General features: G+C 49.4%; 1 protein-coding gene across 2 annotated transcripts in view; it reads left to right on the top strand.

Moving 5' to 3' along the window:
* ACAP2 (ArfGAP with coiled-coil, ankyrin repeat and PH domains 2) overlaps nt 1-26122 on the top strand; it is a 157403-nt gene that overhangs the window by 54962 nt on the left and 76319 nt on the right. Inside the window, exons 7-9 of one of the 2 annotated variants that reach the window (XM_075003957.1) lie at nt 505-549; nt 15621-15716; nt 22754-22828. In XM_075003957.1, the coding sequence (XP_074860058.1) occupies nt 505-549; nt 15621-15716; nt 22754-22828 (216 nt within the window). The remainder of the gene's footprint in view (nt 1-504; nt 550-15620; nt 15717-22753; nt 22829-26122) is intronic. The other variant, XM_075003958.1, reaches the window with a different exon arrangement.

Here is a 26122-nt window from a genome sequence, read left to right as displayed (position 1 = left end):
AGGCTATGTGCACAAAATTAGGATATACACATTCAGTGGATCGCAGGTTCTTTCATGATTGGTTACTTGACCTGTTTTGAAAAAGGTGTCTTTGAGTTATGCATATTCATATTCCTGAGCCAATTTTCATAAAGCATAGGGGGAGGGGTGTGGCAGGGACTTAGTTTATTACTTGACTTTAAAGTCTCTGATATGTTTTGGCAATACATGAATACGTAGTTTTTAAAAATAAATATTAGAACTTTGGTCAGCATGTTCTGGGAATTCTAGCATTGCAAATTTTTTTCTCTAATAGTAAATGGTAATGGTAAATACAGTTGCGGTCTTCTGAAATACTAGAAAAAATGGCTGTGAAGAGTCATGTGTTTGAATTCAGAGCTTCCCCATATTTTAAGGTTGCTTTTATTTACATTTAGACATAACCTGGAGTGTTGCAATTTGCTTGTGCAATAATTTGCATCTGGATTGGTGAATAAAACGATGTTTTTTTTTCCCCCCTCATAGATTAACGTTCTTCAGTCTAAGAGGAGATCAGAGATCTTAAAATCGGTAAAAAGTTTACATGTTTATACATAAGATGTCTGATTACATTTGAAATACAAGTATATAAAATTGAGACTGCACGTTGTTACCTTCTGATGAGTTACGTATTTTCAATGACTTGTTTCTTGGTTTCCAGGTCATAAAACCACCATCACAACTGACACACAGGGTGATGGTAGCATGAGAAGCCAAGGCTGAATGGGCGTGTGAACTACACTCTATCAATATGCCTATACGGGTTGAACCTCTCTAATCCAGCACCCATGAGACCTGACTAGTGCTGGATAAGAGAATTTGCCGGACCACCGGATGTCATACTGTCTAGCAGTCTTACCAACACTTCCGCTGCCTACTGGGTTCTTAGAATACATTTGGGGTTAATTACAACTAAATAACAGCACAGAACACTGAGAGCTGGAACTGGTGGCTAGAAACAAACTTTATGGGATTGTGGGAAATTTGGCCACACCCTTGATAAGTGTTCATTCGGCTAACTAAAATCATACCAGATTACAGATGTTGCTGAACAATCGAGTTCTGGTTTAGAGTGGTTCAACTTGCACTGCATTTGGAGGTGGGATTACAACTCATGTAGGCATGCCTATGCTAACTTGAATTTAGCTGGCACAGTTAAAAATAGTGAATATCAGCATCGCTCTAAATTTTTATATCCATGTGTGGAAGTAATTTTACTATGTGCACTAATATGATGGTGGTGTGTGGCGGGGCCACCATAATGGGGTTCAGAATGGGGCAGTATATATCAATGTGTGTTTGTGCAGGTTCCAGCTGTGGGTGAAGGTGCTGGGCTGGGACCAGAGATGAGTTTGGGGTGCAGGAGAGAGCTTAGGGCTGGGGCAGAGGTTTAGGGTGTGGGGGGAGGGTGGAATGACTGCTGCAGTTGGGGGTCTGGGGCTGGGAATGAGGGTTTGGGCTGCAGGAGGGAACTCAGGGCTTGGGCCAGGAGTCAGGGTTTGTGGGGTGGACTGAGTGCTGCAGTTGGAGGTTCAGGCTCTGGGCTGGGGCTGGGGATGAGGGGTTTGGAGTGTAGGCTGCTCAGGGGAAGCAGTGGGGAAAGAGAACCCCCCTCACCAGGGATGGTGATAGGGAAAAGGGCACCTTGGGCAAACTTACATTTTAGTGTCCCAGCCCCCATGGGTGTGGCATGTCCCCCTGTAGCCCCAGGCTCCCCACCCTTCCTTCACCTTGTCCTCTGCACTGTGTCCCCTCCTGCACACTAATCCCTACACTAATCTCCTTCATTGCAATCCCTGCACTCCCTCCGTGTGTACCTATTTCCTTCCTCCTTCCTGTGCCCCTAACCGCTGCTTCTTCTTCGAGTGTCCCCATGGGTGCTCCACATTAGGTGTTGGGCTCGCCCGGCGCCGCAGATCAGATCTTCCAAGGAATTTCTGCCGGATCGCGCATGCGCCGGTGCGCGCCGCTCCCTTGCGCGCTCCTGGCCATGTGCGCGATCCGGTCCCCGCCAGTTCCTCTTAACCGCCGTCGGCTGCAGACGGAATCCGACTAAGCTACGGCCAAGTTAGCGTATTCAATGGTTTTAACTGTTTTTCTTTAAAGTTTTCAAGTTCTTAGGCTACTGTTAAGTTAGCCAGTTGTTATTTTCAAAAAAAAAAAAAAAAAAAAAAAACAAGCGGGACGGCATTCAGTCCAGTCCTAGTAACAAGCGGAGCACCGGAGGCCAGGAGCCTAGGGCCATTAGCCCTCCTGCCGCGACAGGCTATCGGAGAGGGGGAAAAACCGCACAGAGAAGGTGCTAAGTACCCATTAACAACTGAAAGACTCACCAACAATGTCCTCTTCAGGTTCAAGAAATGTGAGTCCTGCCGAGAGGCAATGCCAGCGTCTGATGGGCACAGTCTCTGCATAAGGTGCCTTGGGGAGTCCCATGTCACGCAGAAATGCTCCTTCTGTGCAAAATTAACAGCCAGAGCAAGGAAGGACAGGGAGATGCGGCTTAAAATGCTGCTCTTCAACAAGGCCCCTCCAGCCAGACATGCTGGAGCGGCCGCAGCAGGAGGGACCCTCTGGGGCCCATAAAAGGAAAGCCGCCTCCCTCACCCCATCAGTGCAAAAACGGAGGAAAGTCTCCCCAACCCGATCCCTGCCAGCAGCAACAGCGAGCGGGACGGGAGGAGCGCACAGCCCCCAGCCGCAGCAACAGCTGATTGGAGGTGGCACAGAGAGCCACGTGGAGGCGGCTCAGCCTCCGATAATCAAACAGCTGCTCCGCACCACAGGCAGGGTGGCGGCTAAACAAGCACTGGTACCGGCGGCACCGCAAGCAGCGGCACCGACCCCCGGGGAACCGGCGGTGCAGAGCGCGCAGGCATGCAGCCTGCAGGCACCGGAGGACACCGCCCGTGCGGCACCGCCCATGAGCGTGCTGAGCACGGCGCGGATGGGGCCGAGATCCCCTACACGTCAGGGGGCGGAGCTACCCCCTCAAGGGAGGGGGAAGGCAGCACACAAAACAAGGCACCGCAGCCCCTCTCCAGACAGGGCTGCAGAGTTGCTTTCTTTCAGCCCTCTGCTTATGCTGCAGACTCCAACCAGAAGTCAGGGGTCCCCCCTAGCCTACTCGGAGCCCCCGTTTCCATTTTTACAACCAGCCTCGCCCTGGCTGGGACCACCTTCACCCTTCCTGGGGTTTGAGGCGCTGGAATACTATCACAAATCGCTTTCTCCAGTGTCCCATGTCTCTCGACGATCTCGCTCCCCCAGACGCAGGGGGTACGCACCAAGGGAGTGGTCCAAGTTACCTTCTCAGGAACAGTGCCCATGCTGCCATGGTCGCCCCTATCACGCGGGGCATAGACACCACCGGCAATCTACCAGGGAAAGATCCCCACAGACGGTCCCGTATCCCCGAGGGCAATCGCGAACGGGGACAGAGACTCAAGTATCTCAGGGGGAACTGGTTATGGAACCCCGAGATTTTCCCTTGCAAGCTTCCAGCGAGCGGATGTACCATCACCAACAGGAACCGGAAGGGTCCAGAGAGGCGTACCCTAGTGGTTCCTCACTCTCCTCCCCGGGGGACGTCCATCCTCCGGACGATCTCAAACAGTTTCAAGAGCAGTTTAAGAGGGTGGCCTTCACGCAAGGCATCCAGACAGCAGAGGCGCAAGAGAAACACCATAAGCTCCTCAAAATCTGAGACCTCCGGCCTCCTCCAAAATAGCAATACCGCTTGACGAAGCAATCTTGGAGTCCGCCACTATGATATGGCAGACCCCTGCGACTATTCCACCTGTCCACAAGAGAGCGGATAAGAAATACTTCGTGCCGGCGAAGGGCATGGAGCTCCTGTTCAGCCACCCACAACCAAATTCCTTGGTGGTGGAGTCGTCGCAACAAAGATCAAAGACATCTCAATTCAAGACAGGGGGAACAGACAAAGATGCCAAGAAGCTGGAGCTGTTCGGCAGAAAGGTCTATTCTTCCTCCACACTACTGTTGCGAATGGCAAATTACTCAGCGCATTTAGCGAACCATAATTTCGACAACTACACTAGGTTAACCTCCCTCATGGACTCGCTTCCAGAGGACAAGAAACCGGTGCTCAAGGCCATCGTGCAAGAAGGCTACGTGGCCTCGAGGACGGGAGTTCAGATCGCCCTGGATGTTGCGGACACAGCAGCACGCTCCACAGCTACGGCAGTTTTGATGCGAAGGGAGTCCTGGCTCCAGACTTCGGATATACCGAGGGATCTGCAGGTGAAGATCGTCGATCTTCCCTTCGACTCGCAGAAGCTGTTTGCTGAATCAACTGACTTGGTCCTTCATTCCAGTAAAGATTCAAGAGCCACACTTAGAACCCTGGGGATTTACACCCCTCCATACAGAAAGAAAAAGTACTACCCTCAACAAAGACGGTACCAGTACCAGCCACAGGGTCCCCAGTAGCACAGGGGTTACGAGCAAGGGCGACATCAACAGCACCAGCAGTACAGAACTCCCAGGCGACGTTCCCAACAGAGCCGTGCGTCCTCGGGGAAGGGCCAAAGGCCACAAGTTTGACACACAGATCCAGGGCTGCGCCATCACTACCATCGCACAAGGTCATCTGAAGCTGCTATTCCACCATCGCCTCCGACCATTCTACGACCAGTGGCAAAGGATCACCACAGACAAATGGGTGCTGGAGATCATAGCCATGGGGTACGCCATCCCCTTCCAGTCGCTCCCACCGCCACGACCTCCACCCAGGCCCCACATCCAGGAGGCCTCCCACTTAGCGAGGCTCAAGCAGGAGGTAGACCATCTCATGCTCGTAGGGGCAGTGGAAAGAGTGCCGGAGCAACTGCAAGGAAAAGGGTTCTACTCGAGGTACTTCCTCACGGAGAAAAAGACAGGAGGCTGGAGGTCCATCTTAGATCTTCGAGGCCTCAACCGGTACCTGCGCAAGCAACACTTTCGGATGATCACAATCGCCTCCATCCTTACGGCACTGGATGACGGAGATTGGTTCGCAGCCCTCAACTTATAAGACGCGTATTTTCACATAACTATCCATCCGGCTCACCGACGATTCCTCCGGTTCATGGTAGGCAAAGAAAATTTTCAATCCAAGGTCCTACCATTTGGCCTCTCCTCAGCCCCCAGAGTCTTCACCAAGACCTTGGCAGTGGTGTCAGCCTACCTGCACAGACAGGAGGTATTTATATTCCCGTATCTAGACAACTGCCTACTGAAAGGGGCCTCGAAGGAGGAGGTACTACGCATGATACGCGTCACAGCAGGCACGTTCTCTTCGCTGGGCCTGGTTATCAATCTGGCAAAATCAAAGATAGACCCCACACAGGACATAGAGTTCATAGGGGCACGCATAAACTCTATTACACGGAGAGTGTATCTTCCAGAGACTCGCTTTCGGGCCATCGGCTCCCTCGTGCAAGTCATCACCTTCAGCCCTACGGTGCCGGTCCTGACGTGCTTACAGCTGCTGGGCCACATGGCAGCAGGTACGTTCGTAGTACAGAACGCCAGGTTACACATGCGCAGCATGCAGCACTGGCTGGCGAGCGTATACAAACCGGCAGCACACACCGTTCACAGGGTGGTGTCGCCCACAGCAGAGGTGCGCAAATCCCTGCAATGGTGGGTAAACCCCAAGAACTTGCTAACAGGGTTACCCTTCCACCAAACACAAATATCGGTTTTTCTTACTACAGATGCCTCCCTCATAGGGTGGGGAGCACACATGGGCGAAGAGGTGACTCAAGGGCTGCGGTCCTCCACGGAGCAGTCACTGCACATAAATATACTGGAGCTCAGAGCAGCGTTCAACTCCTGCAGACACTTTCGAGACCATATACAAGGCAAAGTTGTCGGGATCAGTACAGACAATACCTCCACCATATTTTATATAAATCGGCAAGGAGGAGCTCGGTCCCGTGCCTTATGTGCGGAAGCAGTCCGGTTGTGGAACTGGTGCATCGCCAACAATATAATCTTGAAAGCCTCGTACTTACCAGGTGCTCACAATGTGGAGGCAGACCAGCTGAGCAGGCGTTCTGCACTCACGCATGAGTGGCAGATCCGTCCCGATCTGCTACGACCGTTCTTTCACGCATGGGGTTTTCCCCAGATAGACCTGTTTTCCACTCAACACAACAAGAAGTGCCCACGATTCTGCTCCAGGGCAGGACTGGGACGGGGGTCCCTGGGGGACGCATTCGCGATCTCGTGGAGGGGCCCCCTGCTTTACGCTTTTCCTCCCACAATGCTGATCCACAAAGTCTTGCAGAAAGCCAGGAGGGAAGGAGCCCGAATGATCCTGATAGTCCCAACGTGGGATCGACAGCAATGGTTCCCCCTACTCCTGCGCATGTCGGACCGTCCACCGATGCCCCTTCCGGTGGCGCCGGATCTGCTTATGCAAGCCCAGGGGTCCATAGTGCATCCACACCCCCCAGGCCTGCGACTACAAGCGTGGTTAATCCACGGCTCAGCTCCCCAGAGAGCACATGTACAGAGGAAGTGCAGCAAGTCCTAGAAAGTAGCAGGAGGACTTCCACCAGGAATACCTACAAGCAGAAATGGACTTGCTTCACGGCATGGTGTTCTACCAAACAGCTAGCCCCCCTTTCGGTGCCTATACCTGTAATATTAGAGTATTTACTGGACCTCAAGAGAGGAGGACTCTCACTATCCTCGTTAAAGGTCCACCTTGCCGCCATTTCGGCATTCAGACACGAAGAGGAAGGGCACACGGTGTTCGCCCATCCCATGGTTACCAGGTTCCTCAAAGGGTTGGTAAACCTATACCCCCCTCGGAAACCGCTTCCATCTTCATGGAACTTGGACCTGGTGGTTAATGTGCTAACGGGACCACCGTTCGAGCCTTTGGCCACGATTTCCCTCCGCCTCCTTACGATAAAGACGACCTTTCTTCTTGGAATCACGTCAGCTCGCAGGGTGAGCGAGCTTGCGGCGTTATGGCAACGCCACCCTGCACTGTTTTTTCCAAGGAGGTGGTAACCATACGGCTGCATCCAGCCTTTGTTCCTAAAGTTTCTTCTGAGTTTCATATTAACGAACCTATTGTTTTACCCTCGTTTTATCCAAAGCCTCATAACTCTAACAAAGAGGCGCGCCTGCACCTCCTGGACGTGAGGAGGGCGCTAGCCTTCTATATAGACAGGACTAAGTCCTTCCGGAAAACGGATAGACTCCTAGTCTCTCTCGCTCCCAAATCGAAAGGAGAAGGTCTCTCTTCGCAGAGAATCTCGAAGCACATCTTATCCTGCATAAAAATGTGCTACGAACTCAAAAAGACTCCTTTACTGGCCACTCCCAGGGCTCATTCCACTAGGGCGGTGGCGGCTTCAACAGCCTTTTTCAAGGGCGTTGCGCTAAAAGACGTTTGCAGAGCGGCTACCTGGTCATCCTATGACACCTTTGCCAAACATTACACCCTTCACAGGGTATTCCAAGAGGATACCCAGCTCTCGACAGCGGTCTTCTCGGGGACAAGCTGCACATAATCCGATTACCCACCTCCTATCTTGGGTTACTGCTGAGTAGTCACCTAATGTGGAGCACCCACGGGGACACTCGAAGAAGAAAGAAAAGTTACTCACCGTAGTAACGGTGGTTCTTCGAGATGTGTCCCCGTGGGTGCTCCACCACCTGCCCATCCTCCCCGCTTCGGATATCTGTTTAGTGTTTTGCAGGAGCATCCGAGGCGGTTGGTCAAGGAACTGGCGGGGACCGGATCGCGCACGTGGCCAGGAGCGCACAAGGGAGCGGCGCGCGCCGGCGCATGCGCGGTCCGGCAGAAACTGCTTGGAAGGTCCTATCTGCGGCGCCAGGCGAGCCTGACACCTAATGTGGAGCACCCACGGGGACACATCTCGAAGAACTACCGTTATGACGGTGAGTAACCTTTCTATTTCCTTCCTGCACATGGGAAAACCAACCTGGATGCAGATGGAGCAGCTAGGATTTTTGCGCTCTGCCACTGGATTGCTGCTCCTCTGTGCGACCCTGACGGGCTATAGGTGAGGTTGTGGGGGAGCGAGGAGAAACATCAGGGCTCCCTGTATCCAGGTCACTTTCACTATCTGGGCTGCCTATGGAGAGGGCATGAGAGCAACAGCTCCTAATACGTAGCTGGCAGCCCAGCCTAGAGGGAAGTGACCTGGTTGCAAGGAACTATGGTGTATGTATTGGGGAAGTGTGTGACAGCCTGTACTCTCTTGAGGGGAGTGAAGGCGTGCCTGAGCGCATCAGCACGGTGTCTCTTTGAGAAAGCATGCTGGTTCAGAAGCCTGAAGGTTTGTGTCAGCTTAGACACAATCAGCTGCCTCCAGTCCCAGAGAAGCAGCAGCACCCACAGATTCCCCCATACTGACACCCTGGCTTAGTGGAGACTGAGTACGTGGATGGGGAATTGAGGGTGGTATACTGACATCAGCCCCTCTTCACACAGAAGACAGGTGGATACTCCTGGTCTGGGGTGGCAAGGGGTTCCAAGGCAGAGGGGAACAGGAGCAGCTGTGCCTGCACATGGTAAGGGGAGAAGGGGGATGGAGAGGCACCCTTGGTCTGGCAAAATCAACCTGCCTTGGCTAATTCTCTAAGTGCCTCCTCCAGATACCTCCCTCAGCCCAGGTGTCTCTCAGTAGGTGAGGTAGGAATCGGGCATACCTTGCACATGGCTCTCCATTTGGCAGATTGCCCTGGGCTACTGCTCAGATTATTCACAAAGCCATGGGGCTGACCCTGTCTGCCACCTATCTTTGCCCCATAGCAGCTTGGGGCCAGGTGAGAGGTGCCTCCCTTTGGTGGCCAAGGCGGGGTGGGAAGGGAGGGGGTGCCTCTATGGCCCCAGATCATGTGCTTGTAGGGGACTTAGGTAAAGACCAAGGCCTTGGGCTTCAACACAGACTGTTCAAATGTTCCCAGAAGCCAGGTGGATATGTATTTATTGTGCTAGCCTATGCCAAGATCCATGCCACCTCATCTTCCGTGGTGCTTTTAGTTGAGCTATCTAAATTAAAGCATGTCCAGGTATTCCCACCTGCGCTGCAGTCACATCTCTGACTACAGCATATCCCTTCATGTCAGGGTGGAGGAATATCACTAATGATTTTACGATTATTGTGCATGCTGTACATGTTTTGTAATGAAATTTGAGTAGTTTGGCCTCCCGGTTCTTTGAGTAAGGTGCCATTTGGGAAGGCGCTGCATTCGCTTAAAAATTGGTACATGTCCTAATCTGTTTTCAAAATTGACTCTCATTTTCTTAAAATGGCGTTTTTGTATGAAAATAGGTTGGGACCATTGTAATCTAATACTCAGGACACTTGTGCTTCAAATCTCATTTCTTTGAGTGTCAGTAGTCTTGACTTCTTCGAGTGATTGCTCACATACATTCCAATTTGGGTGTGCGCCAGGTGCATGCCCAGTTGCCAGAAGCTTTTTGCCCTAGCTGGTAGCCCTGGGGTCGGTGCTGCACCCCCATATAGTCACCCATATATTCAGCGCCCACCCCGCCCCCTGCTCAGTTCCTTCTTGCCATGCTGTCGGTTGCTGGAGCTCCCTCATTGTTGAGCGTTCACTGGTAGCCTTTATTGTTGTAAATAGTTTAGTCCCTGGTCCCTCACAAGAAGAGAAGATGGGACCGGGGTCAATCCGAAGAGAGAAGGAGGCGAAGGCAAGCTTTGGGGGAGTACGCCAGATCGCACCGTGACCAGTGTCATGAAGTGTGGGCGTCAACTCCAGCGCAAGGTGGGAGCCCTTGCTTGCCCAGACTGCCCTCAACTCTGGAGGCCTTTAGCACTGCGCAAGGCCTTCTGCAAATTACAATGCTGCTGCAGACGCTGCACTGGGAGCCAGGGAGCGTCAGGCACCTGAACAGGCTCTAGGGAGCCTGGCATGTTTCCTGATGCCAGTGAGACCTCTGCAAGTGGTGGCCTCCCTCAGTGCTGTGCAGACAGTCCAGCATGTGCAAAAACCGATGGGCGCTACGGGGCCCTTGGCATTGCCATGATCATCGGCGTCAGAGTCGGACTCGTTTTACTCCAGCTCAGCTCAGAGTGGGGAGTACAAGGTCATCTCAATGCAGCGGGCATCGACACCACTCCCAACGCCCCCAGAGGAGGGAGTGGCAAAGGCCCCCCCCCCAAAGGTGCCCCACACTGGCCCTTCTGGACTCTGTGGGCGATCCATGAAGCACAGGGGTGGGATGCAGGACTCCTGTATCGGGCACCTGGCACTCCTCAGGTGCCGAGATCGGCACTGACCACTGCTTTGGGAGCCCCACCAAGAAAGTAGGCGGAGTCATCGGTACCGGCACTAGTGCAGTCAGCGATGGCCCAAGTGTGGGCACCGGCCCTGCAGGCACTGTTGTGCAGTGGGTGCTGGAACCGACAGAACCGGTGCCGTCCCAGGTGCAGAGTGCCCCCATCTTCGTGGCACCATACCAGAGACCACTAGGGGGCCCTTCACCCCAGGCACCGGCACCGCAAACTGTGGTGCCTGGGCCTCAAATGGAAGTGCTACAACCCCCTTCACAGGTGGGCTTGGAGGACATGATACCCTTGTCCTCATCCTCCCCTTGTCCCCAGATGAGGTGGTGGCTGGATCATCTGCATCCCCAATGCTGGAGGATGGAGGAGCGTACCAGCAATTGTTGAGGAGGGTGGCCGATTCTGGAGGTGCAGGCTGAAGAGGTCAGGGACGAAATAGACCCTGTTACAAACATCCTCTCAACGTCTGGGTCGACCAGGGTGGCACTGCCCATTATAAAGACGATTGCCAACACAGCAAAGACAGTGTGGCAGACCCTGGCCTCAGCCTTGCCCACGGCTAGGAAAAATGAGCGCTGGTATTTTGTCCCAGCCCAGGGAAATAAACGTGTTTACCTATACTCCCGGTAATTCCCTAGTTGTGGATGCTGTGGACAGCAGGGAGAGGCAGGGGGTCCAAGGGCCCTCCCTTAAAAATAGAGGCCAGACGATTAGACCTGTACGGTAGGAAAGTTTATTCTACAGGTGGCCTCCAGTTGAGAATTGCTAACCAGCAAACCATGGTTAGCAGGTATGCATACAATGTGGCCAGCTCCATGGACCATTTCACTGAGCTGCTCCTGCCAGAGACCAAGTTGGACTTCCTGGCCCTGGTGGAGGAACAGAGACTCATATCTAGAGCAGCACTGCAGGCCGCCCTGGATGCAGCTGATGCAGCCACCAGGTTCATGGCCTCGGGTATAGCCATGAGAAGGGGGGCATGGCTTCACATCTCGGGACTGTCACAGGAGGTGCAGCAGTCCATTCAGGACCTCACCTCGAGGGCCCCTCCCTATTTGCAGGAAAAACTGACAAGAGGCTTCATAGTATGAAGGACTCATGGACCACCCTACGCTCACTGGGTCTCTATACGCTGGCGAACCAGAGAAGACACTCTACCCCGAGGCCCCAGTTCAGACAGTTCCCACAACAACAATGGGATGGGAACAGAAGGGGCTGCCAAATAGGAGATGTCAGGGCCACCAGACACAGGACTAGAGCCACCAGAAATCCCCACTGGGGTCTAAACACCAGTTTTGATGGAGTGGTCGGGAGCGATACACTGGGCATCCCCACAGTTCCAGCTCAGAATTTATTTTCATCCCGCCTATCCCCATTCTACCATGCATAGTGCAGCATAATGTTGGACCAGTGGGTCCTGCGCACGGTGGAAAAGAGATATGTTATCCAGTTTTCTTCCTGCCCCACTTCGCACCCCTCTTCCCTGTCCCTCTTCAGGGGCCCCTCTCACGAGATGGTTCTCAGGCAGGAGGTGGGGGCCCTCCGACAAAAGGGGGCTATAGAGGAGTTTCCCCAGGAATTGTGGGAGCAGGGATTTTATTCCTGTTATTTCCTAATCCCGAAAGCAAAAGCTGGGCTACGGCCAATCATGGACCTACGAAACCTGATCAAATTTGTGAAAAAGGTAAAAGTTTTGTACGATATCCATGGGCATAATTATCCCAATGCTGGAACGAGGGGACTGGTTTGCCGCTCTCGACTTACAGGACGCGTATTTCCATATAGCAATCTATCTACCTCACAGGAAATTCCTCCGGTTTGTGCTGGGGAAGGACCATTAACAGTTCAGTCCTTCCGTTCAGCCTCTCCTCAGCCCCGAGAGCCTTTACCAAATGTATGTCAGTAGTGGTAGCCTTCTTACACAGGCAGGGAGTGCACCTGTTCCCCTACCTAGACGACTGGCTGATCTGAGGTTGGTCACAGAGACAGGTGGCAAGGCATGTCCAGCCGATATAAGAAACGTTCAACACATTAGGCCTCCTGGTGAATGAGGCAAAGTCCATGCTAGCCCCAACTCAGGTCATGGAGTTTGTGGGTGCCCGACTAGATGCAGAACAAGCCAGGGCCTTTCTGCCCCAGAGCAGGGTCCAAGCCCTGGCATCTTTCATCCAAGGCCTGATCAGGTTCCCAACCACAACAGCCAGGGGATGCCTCAGACTGTTAGGCCACATGGCGGCATGCATGTCATAGTCCAGCATGGCAGGTTACGAATGCGCCTCTTTCAGCTGTGGTTTGCCTCAGTATACAGACCTGTCAGGGCAACATAGACAAGTTAGTCACAGTCCCCCCCAAGAGTGTTAACGGCATTACACTCGTGGCTAGAGGCCCGGTCGGTCTGCATGGGAGTTCCCTTCCATCCCCCGCAACCCTCCCTCTCCCTGGTCAGACACCTGGGACCTGGGCTGGGGAGCACACTTGGGTGGCCGACAGACTGAGGCTCTGTGGAGCAAAACTGATGCTCAGCTCCACATAAACGTGCAGGCGCTCAGAGCGGTTCGGCTGGCATGCAAAGTGTTTCAGATCGAACTGAAGGGGCAGCATGTCTCAGTCAGCACAGACGATACTACAGCAATGTACTATATAAATAAAGAAGGAGGTGCATGCTCGTTGCCCCTCTGTCTTGAGGCCCTCGTGCTTTGGGACTTCTGCTTTCAGCACCAGATTCTCCTGAGGGCGTTCTACCTGCCTGGGGCTCACAACTCCCTGCAGACCGCCTCAGCAGGTCCTTCACGGACCACGAGTGGTCATTACACACCGAAGTACTGAGTTTAATTTTCCAGAGGTGGGGAAATCCCCAGGTAGACCTCTTTGCCACTCATCTGAAAATGAAGTGCAGGACTTTCTGCTTTTACCAGAACCGGAGCCCGGGCTCTTGGGCAAATGCCTTCAGCATCCGTTGGTCGGGCCCATTGCTGTACGCCTTCCCACTGATGCCACTCATCCACCAAAGACTGCCGAAAATTCAGTCGGACCGAGAATCAGTTATCCTGGTGGCCCCAGCCTGGGCTCAGCAACACTGGTACTCGACCCTCTTGGAGATGTCCACTCACGCCCCGGAGGTGCTTCTGCTGTGCCCAGGCCTCCTGACACAGGAGGAGGAGAGACTGCAGCATCCCAGTCTCCAGGCGCTGCATCTCACAGCATGGAGGCTCCACAGCTGACCCTGATCAAGCTGGCCTGCTCTGAACCTGTCAGGGAAGTGTTATTGAACAGCAGGAAACCCTTCATGAGGGTAACGTGTAGCCAAATGGAAGAGGTTTACCATATGGGCCACTCAAAAGGGGATGTCCCCAGGAGTGGCCTCAATACCATGTATCCTAGGCTACTTGCTGGCTCTAAGCCAGACGGGACTGTCACTGTCCTCCCTAAAAGTGCACTTGGCAGCCATTTTGGCGTTTCACCCAGGGGCCGGGAGGTCATCGGTTTTCTCAGACCCAGTGGTGAAAAGGTTCATGAAGGGAATAGAAAGGGTCAAACCGCAGGTTCGGGCCCCCCTGCCAACATAGGTTCTTAATTTGGTTTTGTCTAAGCTTATGGCTTCCCCATTTGAACCTCTCACTTCCTGTTCCATGTTGTTCCTTACCTACAAGGTGGCATTCTTGGTGGCCATTACCTCAGCCAGAAGGGTGTCAGAGCTCAGAGCCCTGACAGTGGACCCACTTTATACGGTGTTCCACAAAGATAAGGTCAGGCTGAGACCCCACCCGCTGTTTCTGCCTGAGGTGGTCTCCCCCTTCCACATTAACCAAGACATCACCTAACCAGTGTTTTATCCAAAGCCCCATGCCTCCCCTAGGGAGCAGAGCTTACACACTTTGGATGTCCGGAGGGCGCTGGCCTTCTATGTGGACACGACTAAACCCATCCGGAAGTCGCAGCAGCTGTTTGTTGCGGTGGCAGACAGGATGAAGGGGCATCCAGTCTCCTCTCAGTGGATCTCCTCCTGGATAGTGGCCTGTATCAGAGAGTGCTACAAACTGGCGGGAGTTCCCCCTCCCCGATCAAGTCTCATTCCACTACGGCACAGGCGTCCTCTGTGGCGTTCTTGGCAAGGTCCCTATCTAGGACATCTGCAGGGCAGCCACTTGGTCCTCCATTTGCACTTTTGCAGCGCGTTATGCAGCACACACGTGAAGACGCTGCAGTGCGCAGGGCTGTCGTGCACTCCTTTTGGGGCTCCGACCCTGCCTCCTAGGCATTGGCTTGCATTCACCCAATGGGAATGCACATGAGCAATCACTCGAAGAAGAAAAGACAGTTACCTGTCTGTAACTGGTGTTCTTCAAGATGTGGTGTTCATGTCCATTCCAAAACCCTCCTGCCTTCCTCTCTGTAGCAGTAGCCGGCAAGAAGGAACTGAGTGGGGGGGCGGGGCGGGCAGCGCATATATGGGCGGCCATAGAGGTGCCACTCCATGGGGCACCGCACTGACCCTCGGGCTACCAGCTAGGGCAGAAAGCTTCCGGCAGCTGGGCATGCGTCAGCGCACACCCAAATTGGAGTGGACATGAGCAACACCTCAAAGAACACCAGTTACGGACAGGTAATTGTCTTTTTCTTTTGCACTCCCTTTTCCATTCCATTCCTTCACATTCTTTTTTTGAGAGATTGTACCGTTCACTTAAACTGTGAGGGCTTTTCGCTATGCCACTTGGAATGCTGGGTATCTTCCCTTCTTTTTTCCAACAATGTATGCATACTGTTCAATGGTTTATTTGCTTACTTTTGGTGAGTCTTTTTGGAAGTCATGGCAGGAGATAGTGAGCTATTTCACCTTAGACATTGTGAACCCATAATCAACAGACTGTACCTTCCAGCTGGTTTAAGTGTTTGAGCTGCATAGTTTTAAACAAAAGTTTTTAAACAGTCTGACTAAAACATAACTTCACTTGTCAATCAGGGCTTACAGGTTAATTTTTCTAGCCCATTTATGAAAGATTTGACATGGTGGGGTGATTCTTTTATACTTTGACCATTGAATGGTCATTCAGAACTGTGCACAGTGACCACAGAGCAGATGTGGCAAACCAATAAGTCAGAATGGTAGTTTTTTACACTCCCCCCTTGCACTTGGTTTTTAGTCATCTGTATTTCCAGGAGGTGTAGGGCAGTGGAGGATTACGTCCTGCACTTCAAGTTTGTGTGAGAGTTCATTCAGTACGAGTTGTGTGACAGATCTGATTTATGCTCTAATTAAATCTCCTTTCTAATATATATTTTTATTCATCATTCTAGATGTTATCCTTTATGTATGCCCATCTGACGTTCTTTCATCAAGGCTATGATCTATTTAGTGAGCTTAGGCCATACATGCATGATCTTGGAGCACAGGTAATATTACAATACAACTCCTGAATTAAAATATATATCCTGTTGAGCATTTGGGAAAACTGTTGGGGAGAAGTATGTCTGTACCAGAATCATTGGTGATTTAGGCCATGTCTACACTAGCCCCAAACTTCGAAATGGCCATGCAAATGTCGAAGATTACTAATGAAGTGCTGAAATGCATATTCAGCGCTTCATTAGCATGTGGGCGGCCGCAGCGCTTTGAAATTGATGCAGCTCGTCCCGACAGGGCTCCTTTTTGAAAGGACCCCATCTACTTCGAAGTCCCCTTATTCCCATGAGCAGATGGGAATAAGGGGACTTTGAAGTAGGCGGGGTCCTTTCAAAATGGAGCCCCGTTGGGATGAGCCGCGTGGCGGCGAGCTGCATCAATTTCGAAGCGCCGCAGCCACCCGCATGCTAATGAAACGCTGAATATGCATTTCAGTGCTTCATTAGTAAACTTCGAAATGGCCATTTGCGTGGCCATTTTGAAGTTTGGGGCTAGTGTAGACATGGCCTTATTCAATAAAAGTGGAAAATTTGGGGTTAGCCATGATTAAAGCATATTATCAGCATAAAAATCATACATTTAAAAACGTCTTACTAATTTAAATGCAAAAAAGTTAATGCAATATGTAGGCAACACACAAATTTTATATTTCCTGGAATTTTTTGTTTTCCACAGCAAAATTAATTTGTGTTGTACATATAGTAAAATCTGTCCCTATTTTAAGTGTATTTATGCTGTGCATTACATTATATAATATATACAGGTTATGCAATGTGTCAGTCAATATTACTGCTGGAAACAGAAGGTACACTTGAACAGATGGCTAAGGAGGAGTATAAATATGTGGCTGGAGAATGATGGTGGGTAGTCAGGAAAGCGAAAGCATGTTTGGAATTGCAGTGAGCAAGGGATGTGAAGGGCAACAAGAAGGGTTTCTACAGGCATGTTAACAGTAAGAGGGTTATCAGGGAGGGTGTGGGACCGTTACTGGCGGAGGGAGGTAACCTAGTGACAGATTATGGCTTCGTCTACACATGCCCCAAACTTCGAAATGGCCACGCAAATGGCCATTTTGAAGTTTACTAATGAAGCGCTGAAATATATAGTCAGCATTTCATTAGCATGCGGGCGGCAGTGGCACTTCAAAATTGATGTGGCTCGCCGCCGTGCATCTCATCCAGACGGGGCTCCTTTTCGAAAGGACCCCACCTACTTTGAAGTCCCCTTATTCCCATGAGCTCATGGGAATAAGGGGACTTCGAAGTAGGTGGGGTCCTTTCGAAAAGGAGCCCCGTCTGGACGAGCCGCACGGTGGCGAGCCACGTCAATTTCGAAGCGCAGCTGCTGCCCGCATGCTAATGAAGCGCTGAATATGCATTTCAGCACTTCATTAGTAAACTTCAAAATGTCCATTTGCGTGGCCATTTCGAAGTTTGGGGCACGTGTAGACACGGCCTATGTGGGAAGGGTTGAAATATTCAATGCTTTTTCTGCTTCAGTCTTCATGGACAAAATCAGCTCCCAGACTACAGCACTAGGCAATGCAGTGTGGTGAAGAAGGTGGGTAGTCCTCAGTGGGGAAAGAACAGGTTAAGAGCTGTTTAGAAAAGGTAGACTCACACAAATGCATGAGTCCGGATTTAATGCATATAAGGGTACTCAGGGAATTGGCAGTTGTCATTGCAGAGCCTTTGGCTGTTGTCTTTGAAAACTTGTGGAGATTAGGAGAGCTCCCGAATGATTGGAAAAAGGGAAATGTAGTGCCCGTCTTTAAAAAAAGAAAAGAAGTACAATCAAGGGAACTATAGACCAGTCAGCCTGACCTTAGTCCCCGGAAAAATCATGGAGAGGATCCTCAAGGAATCCATTTTGGAGCACTTGGAAGAGAGGAAAGTGATCAAGAGTAGTCAACATTGATTAATCAAGGGCAAGTCATGCCTGGCCAATCTAATTAGATTCTATAATGAGGTAACAGGCTCTGTGAACATGGGGAAGTAAATGGATGTAATACACCTTGACTTTAGCAGAACTTTTGTTACAGTTTCCCACAACATTCTTATTCATAAGTTAAGGAAGTATGGATTGGATACATGGACTGTAAGATGGATAGAAAGCTGTGGCTGGCTGGTTGGGCCCAACTGGTAGTGATCAATGGCTCAGCATCTGGCTGGTGGTCATTTTCAAGTGGGGTGCCCCCAGGATTGGTTCTAGGGCTTTTATTGTTCAACATCTTTATTAATGACATGTATGAGGGTATGGGTTGCACCCTCAGCAAATTTGTGTATGGCACTAAGCTAGGGGGAGAGGTAGCTATGTTGGTGGTAGGGATAGGATCCTGAGTGACCTAGACAAATTGGAGTATTGGGCCAAAAGAAATCTGATGAGGTTCAACAAGAAGTGGTGCAGAGTCCTGCACTTGGGACAGTAGAATCCCAAGTGGTGTTACAGGTTGGGTGCCAATTGGCTAGGTAGCAGTGCAGCACAAAAGGACCTTGGGATTATGGTGGATGAGAGTCTTGGATATGAGTCAGCAGTGTGCCCTTTTAACCAAGAAGGCTAATGGAATATTGGGGTACTTTAGTAGGAGCATTTCCAGCAGATCTAGAGAAGCTGTTATTCTCCTCTATTCGACATTAAGTCCTCCTCTTGCATTGCTGGAGACTCTGTGGGGCCCACTGTCTGATTTTAACCCTTAAAGGTAATTGAATTGCTGAAATGTCTAGGAAAGGATTATATTCTCCCTTCATCACAAACATGTTCCCCTCATGCTGCTGGCTCTGTGTGCCCCCTTTCCCACCTCCGCTATACCATGGTCCTCTAATTCACTCTTACCAGTAGTTCTGGGTATCCCATATTGCCCTTCTGCTGTTTGAGTGTTCCACTATGGCAGGGGCTACGTGCACATCCCTTTATTGCTTTTCCCTTGCATGCCAGGGTCTCTGCTTCCTGTTTCCACTGCATCCTATAACAGGTTTCCCCATTATCATGCCAGGCACTCAATATCTACCATCCTTTCCTTCCTACAGGTACAGCTCCCCCCCCCTCCCCCCCACAGCGGAGCAGATAGGATGCTAGGAGGATGGGAGGAATGAAGCATCATTCTCGCCTTTCCTTTCAGCTATCTCTGCTGACTGACATCCGCCCCATGGCTCCCAGAAGGAGAGCAGCAATTTCTCCTGTCTCCTGGGATGTAAGTCATTCAGGATGTCAACATGGTAAACTCCATAGGGAGGATGAGCAGGGATAGTATTGGTTGGAAGGTCTGAATGAGTGTAGGATCACTAGTTAATTTCAGAGGTGTTTAGGACTTTGCAAATCAGGAGGCAGCAGCTGCTTGTGTCCCCCATTTTCCCCTTTTGTCTTTCTGAATACTCCCCAGATAAATAGGATTCTGCCTTTTAATCTCTACAACACTCCCTAAAATTTTGAAATTGATCAGATACAGTTTTAGGAAGTGGTCGTGTTAGACACAAACAAAGAAGTGCTGTTGAGTATAAGGCCTTTGCAGGCTCAGACAGCAATATGAAAGGATTCATTTGCAAAAAATGAGCTTCTGATTTTGTGCCTTTTTTTGAACAAATGCCATTCAAAGCTTTCATCATCTTGCCATGTGTCTAGTACTAACAGTGGACATCTTACCAAACGCTTGTAGAAAAAGTCAGGATAATGATGTAGGTCTGGATGTAGTACTGCTGTCCTCTTCCACTGTGTGGTTGCAAGAAGATTGAGGCCAGTTTTGTGCTAGCTCTGACCCTGTGAAGTTTACAGTAGCCGAAGGCTTTTTCTAAATACAGCCAGGTAGTAATGGTACCCCAGGGATAGCTTGCTTGAGGCGTGCTCTGGGAACCCACTGTTCTAGAGCGTTTGGGGCAATATCATAGGATCTACCTACATAAGAACAGCCATACAGGATCAGACCAAAAGTCTACCTAGCCCAGTATCCTGTTTTCTGACCGCTAGAGCTATACTATAGCTGTAACACACAATAACCTACACAATTTGCATTGTAATTCATTTTGAGTTAACATATTTCGAAATTGGTGCTGCCCACATGGCACCGAAGTTTGAAATAAGCAGCTATTTCAAAGTTTCTGCTACCCATTGTACACCAAGGGGTACCAGAACCAGAATACTGAGCTTGAAATAGCACTGCTATTTTGAGTGTGGTGTTTAGCTGCGGAGCTGCTATTTCGGGATACGCTTGTATGCTGAAATAGCAACTGTAGCGTAGCCATAGCCACAGTGACCAATGCCAGATGCCCCAGAGGAAGTTAACAGAACAGGTAATCATCCAGGTCATCGGTCCCTTGTCATCCATTTCCAGGCTCTGAGAGACGGAGGCTAGGAACACGATTCCTACCCATCCTGGCTAATAACCATTGATGGACCCTATCCTCCATGTATTTATCTATCTCTTTTTTGTACCCTGTTAAAGTCCTGGTCTTCACAACATTCTCTGGCAAGGAGTTCCACAGGCATATTGTGTACTGTATGAAGAAAAACTTCCTTTTCTTGGTGTTAGACCAGCTAACCTTTGTTTTTGTTTGGTGACCCCTAGTTCTTGCGTTATGGGAGCAAGGGCACTTTACTCAGTTTTTCCACAACAGTCATGATTTTATAGACTTCTATTATATCCCCCCCCCCCCCCCCCCAACACACACAGTCCCCTCTTCTTTAATCTGAAAAGTCAGTCTTTTTAGTCACTCTTCCGACGACATCCATTCCAAAACCCAATAGTTTTGTTGTCCTTTTTTGTTTTGTGTGTGTCTTCCTCCTGGGGAAATGGCAGATGGGGAAATGTGAACAGTCTCCATGCCTTTCACATTGCTGTAGCAGTAGAAATGACTAGGGCAGGGCAAAATGTCTCACCCACAGTTGTTGTCTTATGTACTGACTTTCTCAGGTAGGGATTCTGTGGGTCAGATACTGAGCCCCTCTCCACAACTGACGTGTAGAGAAACAGGGAAGTTTTGTTCTGATACATAGAGCTTTGCTACCCCAGTGCTGAAGAAGGGCGAAGGCTGTCATTAGGGTTGCCAACCCTCCTGGTTTTGCTGGGAGTCTCCTGGAATTGGGCTTTGTCTCCTGCAGCTACTGAAGCCAAACTAGGAGATTTTAGGTTGCTAGATGTCTGGTGGCACAGAGGGATTAAGGCAGGCTCCCAACCTGCCCTGGCACCAAGCCCCTCCTGAAAGCAGCTGGTTTCTCACTGCATCTCCTGGGGAGAGAGCTTTGGGTGACAGGGAGGTTCCATGTGCTGTCCCCACCCTGAGTGCTCACTCTGCAGCTCCCATTGGCCAGGAACTACAGTGAGTGGGAGCTATGGGGCAGTGACTTCAGGCAGGAGCAGCATACAGCACCCCCTGGCCCTGCGCTCCAAGGGCCTCGCATGTGCCAGCTGCTCCTGGGAGCAGTACAGGGCCAGGGCAGGCAGGGAGTCTGCCTTAGCTCGCTGTGTCACTGATTGGGAGATGTCTGAGGTAATTGTTATCCATTTGGAGCCATCACCTTACCCCAGTCATGAGCCCTATCCTGGAGCCAAGCCCCCTCCTGCGTCCCAACTCCTTCCCAGAGCCTGTACCACAGATCACCTCCTGCACCCAAACTCCCTCCCATAGTCTGCACTGCCTCATGCACTCCAATCTCCTGCCCCTACCTGGAGAGTCTTTGTGCATGCCAGTCACCTGACCCCATGTCATGCCCCAGACCTGAGCCACCCCAGCAGCATAATCCTCTCCCAGACATTACACCCCTTACTACACCCCAGCCCCTTCCCCAGGCTCACCTGGAATCCCCTCCCAGACTCTGAATTCCTCAGGATCTATCTTCCCTGCCTCCCTCTTCCCCAACAGTTGAGCAGGCAGCCTAGAACCCACACTCCTCTTTCTCCCAATCCCTCTGCCCCAGCCAGTTGAAAGCATGGGCAGAGCAAGTGACTTGCTGCAGGGTGGAGTGAGTGGAGCAGGGCCTCACAGGAGGGTAGGTCAGGGAGTGGTGCAAGGGTATTTCGGTTTTTGAGATTAAATAGTGGACAGCCCTAGTTGTCACATGCAAATAAGTTTGTTTAATGCCAATTCTGTTAGTCCTCTAGTCATAACTTTTCTGTTGGTAGTTATATTCAGTAATCTTGTAACAATGATTGGGGCTGGGGGAAATATGTGATAAAGGACCAAATTACCATACTTAATTTTTATAGGAAGTGGACAAAGAGTAAAGGTTACAAAGGTATATGCAGTATCATATCAAATGCTTATCAATCAGTTTCCATCTCCACCTTATCAGAACACCTTTAATCAGTCATACAGCCACAGGTCTCTCAGAAGTGCTGAGATCAGTAACAGTATTATAGTTATAGTGATACTTTAGTACAAGACAAGTTTTAAATGGTGGTGTCTTTAATCTCAAGACATTCTGAACGTTTTGTTAAGAAGTATCTCCTGTGTGCCAGATTTTTGCAATAATCACTTTTTTTACATCCTCTTGGAAGCTGCAAACAGCCTGAAGAGCGATAGAACCTTGCCTCAATTTAATGCTGCTTCAGGTAGAGCATGGGATCTAGGTAGACAAAGCTCAGCTGGGGCCCGCACTTTCTCTTTCGGGGGGAAAGGCACCAACCTCCTCTCTGTCTGGCTTTCTTTGCTAATGCCACTGGTGCTGAACAGACCAGCCAGCAAGAGCAGCTAAAGCATGAGTCATTCCTTTCTTCAGAGGCTGAGCATGTCATAAGCGCAGTATACCAGTCGCATATCCCTGGCACCATACTATTCTTGGACACGTTTTCTTTAGAGCCTAAAGGGAACATACACCTCTCAAAGAGGTTTTGTCAGGAAAATTTGTCTTGTTAATTCAGAATGGTAGTTAAATGCTATAACCACGACTTTAGTTCATTGTAAAGGTAAAAGCTCTTTGATCAAGGAAGTGATTTTCCAGTGTAAATAAGACAAAAGCCATGCAGTGCCTAGACATAATATACTTTGTAATGTGCATTATAAAGCCTAAAGAGCCAAATTTATTTTTCTCTCTACAGTTGGATCGGTTGGGTGTAGATGCTGCAAAGGAGAAGAGCGATATGGAGCAAAAACACTCCACTATTCAACAAAAGGTAATTGAAGAATGTAAAATAGAAACTGCACTCCCATTTTATACATCTCTTTGGTGTGTCTCAGGAACTGGACATCAGTGTATTAGAATTGCTAGGAACAGTGTCCTTGCAGTGCAGTGAAATAGAATTACAAGTCATTAAATGGAGAGATGGGTTGCAGACATTGAGACTGTGTTGCCAAAATAAGGTCACGGTATTTCTGTGCGCTAGCTAAAATATCAATTTCTCTGTTCTACTGAATGAAAATATTTGCTGAGAGAGCTGACTGTGAATATGGTAGCTTGAAGTCTTCCTTCCCCTGACATTAATCTCTTGCTTGCTGTAATTGAACAATATCTATAGAAAGGGTTCCTCCATGTGGCCTTGTAGGTATATTCTATTTACTTTCTTCCTAAATTGTACTCCTATTTGTCTGCAGTGTTTTGGGGTTTGAACATTCCTGTTCTCCTTGTAGACAAAATGTGAAAGAGAAGCTATGGGGAAACTTGGCTTATGCCATATACAAATGTATGTAAATATGAAAGCTAAACAATACATGTTTAAATTTGTTGATAAAGTGCGTTTTGGGAAGATTCAGCCATCTCAAGTGGAACAAAATATCTTTAGTGCCAAGGATAATTATAAAGATCTGGATCAATATTAATTTCTCTATTGTAATACTGGAATTCAATAAAAAGAAAATTCAGTAGCAAAATGAATTTGGGAAGAGGGCAGTGGTTCTATTTTGGGTGAAAAGTAATAGGCTGTTAGAAAACAGCAACATTTGGCTCAGGGTTAAAACCACTCTTGGATTACATGCTATACGCTGACCTCTGAATGAATAATTTAGGTGACTTCTTACGATGAGCTGCTATAATTATTGTAGGTCTATTGTCCTTATTTGTTTTGTCTTTTCCTTAAATGCTGTGTAAGGCTGCATTACAGGTACACTATTTCTAATAAGCTGACTATTATGGGGCTTTTGTAATGAAATTCAGTACTTAGAAAAACCCTGATCAGTTAGAATTTCAAAACACTTACTGGATCTTCCTTTCTGTGCTATTGAAGTATTACACTTGAGTTAAGTTAGCAAACTCCATTGCCATTTCACTCTGTCTAGGTTGCCAGCCTTCATGTCCAATTTCGTTGCTTTTCCTCTTTCCATCACCCTGCCTGCTCCTATGCTGTCCCATAGGCATGAGTCCTCACGGTGCTGGGAAGCCAAGCACTACCCTCCTCCCTCTGGTATTTACATCCCTCCTGAAGATGCATTTATTTGCACAAACAATAACCATCAGTACAAAGTGTGTATGAACACAGAGAATTCAAAGTTTTAACTTGGTACCTTATTTAGGATTTCCAGTGTGTGTGTTTGTATGTTCTTCTTGGAGTACTTGCTCATGCCCATTCCCAGTTGGATTAGCACCATCTATACTGTTTCCAGAGATGTTTCCCTCAGTGATATCCATCAGGATGGCCCTAGCATGGTCAGGTGTAGCATGCTTATGCGATAGTATAAGGGGCCCCATCCCTTTCTTCTCAGTTGCTTCTTATTGCCTGTGATGTTTGCTGGAATGACAACTCTTGCTTCAGCAAGGTGTTTTTCAGCTGTTTCTTCTCTGTGTTTTAGTTTTAGTCTTGGTATAGTTATAGTGTAAGTATTGTAAATAATACTAGTGCGGATAGTTCAAACCTCTCTGTGCCTCCTGCCTGTGGTTGACTCACACTCCAGTCTATTATCTGGGTTAGGCTTGTGTACAAGAGTGCCGTCAAATTTGTTGGGAGTTCAAGCTTTGTATGAAGAAAGGACAGACATCAATATAGGCTAATAGAAGTCACTCTTAGACTTGCTTTGGAGAGAAGCTGCTCGTATTTGGCACTGAGCACTTTGGCCTTAATGTGAAGTGCTCCTCCAGCACTGCACTTATCCTGGCACCATTCTCCTTCTCAGCCACAGAGGAAGAAACAAACAGCAGTGCCCTGAGAGAGGGAAAGAAAGGCAAGGGAGTGACCTGCGTCAGACCACTTTGTCACCCCTGGACACCATTGTTTCCTCCCAGAACATTGAATTTGCTACTGGACCACAAGCTGATACCAAGAACTCATCCTAACACCAGTGAAATTATGTTTTGCAATCATACCCATGGATGCCCTCCTCTCCGCTGCACTCCAATGGGGCCTTCTTGGCACCCATGGGTGCATTATAGAACCCAAACCAAGGGTCCACCCAATACCACAACCTCTCTCATTACATGACCTACTTCACCTGTTGCTCCTTTCAGTTAAAACAGCAGGATGACCTGAATGAACCAGAAGGTGCACCTGATAGAGATGTCATGACACCTGACTTTCAGAACTTGTACTTATATAGTTTCCTGATAACAGCATCTTTCCTTCAGGCAACAAAAATGATTAGGGGGCTGGAGCACATGACTCATGAGGAGACAGTGAGTGACTTAGGCTTATTTAGTCTACAGAAGAATGAGATAATGAGAGGTTTCTATAGGCATGTTAAAAATAAGAGAGTGATCAGGGAGGGTGTGGGGCTGTTACTGGATGAGGGAGGTAATCTTGACAGATGATGTGGGAAAAGCTGAAGTACTCTGTGCTTTTTTTGCTTCTGTCTTTCCAGACAAGGTCATCTCCCAGATTACTGCACTAGGCAGTGCAATATGGGAAGGAGGTCTGCAGCCCTCCTTGGGGGAAGAACAGGTTAAGAGCTATTAAGAAAAGCCAGACGCACACACATCCATGGGTCTGGATTTAATGCATCCAAGGGTACTGAGGGAATTAGCAAATATCACTGCAGAACCTTTGGCCATAATCTTTGAAAACTCATGGAGTGTGGGAGAGGTCCCGGATGACTGGAAAAAGGCAAACGCAGTGCCCATCTTTAAAAAAGGAAAGGAGGACAATCCAGAGAACCATTGACCAGTCAGCCTTACCTCAGTCCCTGGAAAAATCATGGAGGGGGATCCTCAAGGAAGCCATATTGAAGCACTTGGAAGAAGGGAAAGTGATCAGAAGCAGTCAACATGAACTCACCAAGGGCAAATCATGCCTGACCAATCTGATTGGCTTCTAGGATGAGGTAACAGGCTCTGTGGACATGGGAAAGTCAATGGATGTGATATACTTTGACTTTAGCAAAGCTTTTGCTACAGTCTCCCACAATATCCTTGCCCATAAGTTAAGGAAGTATGGCTTGGATACATAGAATGTACGGTGGATAGAAAGCTGGCTAGATTATTGGGACCAATGGGTAGTAATCAATGGCTCAATATCTGGTTGGAGGTTGGTTTCAAGTGGAGTGCC

This window comes from Carettochelys insculpta, chromosome 10 (assembly GCF_033958435.1).
Source record: "Carettochelys insculpta isolate YL-2023 chromosome 10, ASM3395843v1, whole genome shotgun sequence".
Classification (NCBI taxonomy): domain Eukaryota; kingdom Metazoa; phylum Chordata; order Testudines; family Carettochelyidae; genus Carettochelys; species Carettochelys insculpta.
This window is presented reverse-complemented; position numbering and strand designations above follow the sequence as displayed.